This window comes from Alligator sinensis, unplaced genomic scaffold (assembly GCF_000455745.1).
Source record: "Alligator sinensis unplaced genomic scaffold, ASM45574v1 scaffold1667_1, whole genome shotgun sequence".
In the NCBI taxonomy this organism is placed as follows: domain Eukaryota; kingdom Metazoa; phylum Chordata; order Crocodylia; family Alligatoridae; genus Alligator; species Alligator sinensis.
The window spans coordinates 543,340-547,071 of record NW_005842504.1 but is presented as its reverse complement, the minus strand read 5'-3'; the positions used below and the strand labels follow the sequence as shown (position 1 = coordinate 547,071).

At 65.5% G+C, this 3,732-nt stretch overlaps 2 protein-coding genes across 4 annotated transcripts in view; both read left to right on the top strand.

The window, feature by feature from the left end:
* The window catches only part of SNRPA (small nuclear ribonucleoprotein polypeptide A), a gene marked incomplete at its 5' end in the record, with an annotated part of 1,633 nt that extends 1,406 nt beyond the window's left edge, over positions 1–227 (top strand). The window contains 1 exon segment of the mRNA XM_006031422.2: positions 68–227. Within this exon segment, the coding sequence (XP_006031484.2) occupies positions 68–227 (160 nt within the window).
* A 1,314-nt stretch (positions 228–1,541) lies between these two features.
* MIA (MIA SH3 domain containing) lies at positions 1,542–3,497 on the top strand. 3 transcript variants are annotated; one of them, XM_025213088.1, is made up of 5 exons: positions 1,601–1,954; positions 2,295–2,432; positions 2,567–2,700; positions 3,147–3,257; positions 3,337–3,497. In XM_025213088.1, the coding sequence occupies exons 2-5, from the start codon at positions 2,321–2,323 to the stop codon at positions 3,358–3,360; spliced, it is 381 nt and encodes a 126-aa protein (XP_025068873.1). In that variant the 5' UTR covers positions 1,601–1,954; positions 2,295–2,320; the 3' UTR covers positions 3,361–3,497. The 3 variants fall into 3 exon arrangements, with proteins under 3 accessions (XP_025068872.1, XP_025068873.1, XP_014379043.1); XM_025213087.1 differs by lacking the exon at positions 2,567–2,700 and having other exon boundaries at positions 1,542–1,954; XM_014523557.2 differs by having other exon boundaries at positions 1,605–2,432.
* The last annotated feature ends 235 nt before the right edge of the window (positions 3,498–3,732 follow it).

Sequence of the window (3,732 nt, the reverse complement as noted above, 5' to 3'; positions counted from 1 at the left end):
GGGGCGGAAAGGGGGGTTCCCGCCAGCAGAGGCTGCCTCTCACTGCTCCCCCTTCCTCTCCTGCAAGGTTCCCCGGGTTCAAGGAAGTGCGGCTGGTGCCAGGGCGCCACGACATCGCCTTCGTGGAGTTCGATAACGAGGTGCAGGCCGGGGCCGCCCGCGACGCCCTCCAGGGCTTCAAGATCACCCAGAACAATGCCATGAAGATCTCCTTCGCCAAGAAGTGAGGCCGTGGCCTCCCCGCGTCCCGGTCTTATCCCTCAGGGCTGCCCCCATTCCCCTTTCTCCCCATGTTGTTTGTACTGACTGTCAGGTAAGTGCTCCCAGGCTGGCCCATCCTGGCACCCAGAGTCTTATGCACCATGCCTGACTCGCAGCAGCCCCTTGCTCCCAGCGGGTAAGTGCCCCGGATGCCCACCAGCAGCTGAGCCAGCCTTGGTAGAGCAAGGCAGCCCCTGGAGACCGGGACCGGGTGGGTAGGGTAGGGCAGGGAGACAGTTGATGGCCTCATGGAAAGCATTGTACCCAGGGTCTGGTGCTCAGACATTGCACCTGGAGCTTCCCGCTGTGTAATAAAGTTGTTTTGTTTTAGAGGTCGGTGGGTGCTGCCCCTTCCTTCACCCGGGTCCAGGTGCTGGGTGGGGGGCGCCTCGGGGTGCACTGCCCAGCAGTCCTGCTGGGACACCCCAGTCTCCCCGCTGTTCCAGCAGCTGCTATCTGATCCTGTGATTTTGCACCGTGGACCGGCTGGCCACGAGGGCATCTAATGGGGCTGGGAGCGCAGCCACTGCCAGCAATGGGGATGGGGACAGTCTGTCTATGGAGCCAGCCCCTGCATCACCTTATTCTTCAAGGGAAACATACAGAGCCCCCACCAGCCCCTTCTCTGTGCACTGCTGCCCTGAACTGGGGGCTCAAACATGCTGGGGGGAGCAAAGCATACACTCAGAAAATGAGGGGTGAAGGGACCCCAAGAGGTCACACCTGGTCCAACCCCGACCAGCCCCCAACTACATCATCCCACCTCTCTAGATAACCTGTTCCTGTGCTTCACCAGCCTCATTTTCCTACTATCCAACCTCAACTTCCCTTGCTGCAGCTTGAGCCCATTGCTCCTTGTTCTGTATCTGCCCCCACTGAGACCAGCCCAGCTCCAGCCTCTTTGCAGCCCCCCTGCAGGGAGGTGAAGGTTGCTAGTCGATCCCCCCTCGGTCTTCTCTTCTGCAGACTGAATCAGCCCATTTCCCTCGGCCTCTCCTCACCAGTCTCGTCCCCCAGCCCCGCATTTTCATTGCTCTCCGCTGGACTCTCCAGTGTGTCTACATCCTTTCTGTAGAGGGGGGCCAAAACGGCACCGGACTCCAGACGTGGCCTCCTGAGTGCCAAATAGAGGGAAGACTCGCTGCCCTCGACCTGCTGGCAGTGCTCCTACTGGTGCAGCCTAGGATCCCGTTCGCCTTCTTGGCAACGAGGGCACACTGCTGGCTCCTGTTCAGCTTATTGCTCCCTGTGCGCCACCCACCCACACCAGGTCCTTTTCTGCAGAGCAGCCCGTCGCCCCCGGCCTGTCCCGGTGCAGGGGATTGTGTCCTAAGTGCAGGACTTTGCACTTGTCCTTGTTGAGCCTCATGAGATTTATTTTGGCCCATTCCTTCAACTTGTTGAGGTCTCTAACTCACAGCCCTGCCCTCCAGAGCATGGTGGGGGGGCACAGCGGGTGGCTCTGTGTCCCTGCCTGCTTACGGGGCTTCTCTGGGCTCCCCTCTCCCAGCCGACTAGTCCAATGGGAGCCGAGCCTGGAGGAGGTCTTGCTTTTCCCCTCCTACCCCCAGCCCCTTTGCCGCTGGGAAGAGCAAACAAGGGCCCCACTGTGCTCGGGCTGCTCCATGGCAGGGGCGGCTGCTCCTGTTCCCTGGCCCGGCCCCTGGCTCCGCATCTCTGCTCCAGCCCTCAGGTTCACGGCTCCTGCCCGGGCCAAAAGCAGAGCGGGAGGGAGACATTTCACAGAGGCTTCTTGAAGCTGCCCTGTCCTGGCATCCAGCCCCTTTCTCTGGGCTGGGCACCACCCAGCCTGGCCGCGCGGCTGGCTCTGGGGTGGAGCGCGGCAGCAGGGACCCCAGGCTGCTTGAAGCTGACAGCACCTGGGGTTCAGCACCCCTGAGTCCGGGGGGGTCTGAGCCCTCCGCCATTCCCCGGCTGGTCCCTGGCATGGGGGGCATCTCCCAGGGAAAAAAGGCCAAGGCCGGGGACGAGAACCGGAGCCGGACACCAGCACCCCCCTGCTCCACCCCCAGGCCGGGCACTCGCTTCGAGCTCCACCATGGCCCTGGCCTGGGCCTTGCTGCTCGGTGCCCTGCTGGGGGCTGCCCGCGGCGGCCGGCACATGGACAAGCTGGCGGAGCGCAAGCTGTGCGCGGACGCCGACTGCAGCCGTGAGTGCCGGGGGGGGGGCGTGGAGAAAGGGGGCCAGGGCCGTGCCACGGGGGCAGGAGACTACCCGTCTCCCCCTGTGGGGGGTTGTAGCCAGGCCAGGACAACCCTGTCCGCTCTCCCCCACCCCCACCAGACCCCATCTCCATTGCGGTGGCCGTGCAGGACTACGTGGCTCCCGACTGCCGCTTCCTCCACGTCCAGCGGGGCCAAGTCCTCTATGTCTTCTCCAAGCTCAAGGGCCGCGGGCGTCTCTTCTGGGGTGGCAGTGTGAGTGTCGGGGCGCCGGGAGCCCCACTCGGGCTTTGCTCCGTGACCCAGAGAAGTGGGAGGGGGTTGGATCCAGGCTTGCGGTGGCCGTGCAGGACTACGTGGCTCCCGACTGCCGCTTCCTCCACGTCCAGCGGGGCCAAGTCCTCTATGTCTTCTCCAAGCTCAAGGGCCGCGGGCGTCTCTTCTGGGGTGGCAGTGTGAGTGTCGGGGCGCCGGGAGCCCCACTCGGGCTTTGCTCCGTGACCCAGAGAAGTGGGAGGGGGTTGGATCCAGGCTGCCCACCCGCCCTGTGTGTGGCAGGGCATCTGCTTGCTGGGCTGCTGCTCCCAGGTCCATGGGCCTGTCTGGGTGGCTTCCCCCCCACCATCTCCCGGGAACGGGGAGGTCTGCTCAGCCTCTGCCCCCCCAGTCCCCTGGCTGACCCCTGCCCACCATCTCCGCAGGTGCAGGGCGACTACTACGGGGAGCAGCCGGCCCGCCTGGGCTACTTCCCCAGCAGCGTGGTGCAGGAGAGCCACTATCTGAAGCCCGGCAAGGTGGACGTCAAGACGGACGTGAGTGCGGGTGGGGATCCCGGGCGGGCTCCCAGGCCCCTTCACCTCCCCGACGTCTGACTTCTCCCTTCTCTTCCAGCGCTGGGATTTCTACTGCCCCTGATGCCCGCGGCTGCCTCTGTCCCCGGCATCAGCTCCCCGACCAGAGTCGCTGCCGCTGTCCCCAGCAGCTGCAGCACCCCTCGCTGTCCCTCGCCCCCGCTCTGCAGCAGGTCTCCAATAAACCCCTCTGTGCCGCAAGCCGCCGGCCTGGTCTCGCCTGCAGCTTCCAGGAGCCAGGGGCAGCACCCGAGACGCCGGCTCCAAGGGGGGGACAGCTTGGCACCTCTGGCGGGGGGGTGGGACACCCTGGTGGGGCAGGGAGAGGTGGTCTCCACCCCTGGAGACTGGACCCCCTGCCAGGCCGGGGGCTGGAGAGCGAGCGGCTCCCCCCCCCCCCCCCGCCCCCCCCCCCCCCCCCCGCGTCGCGGGAGCC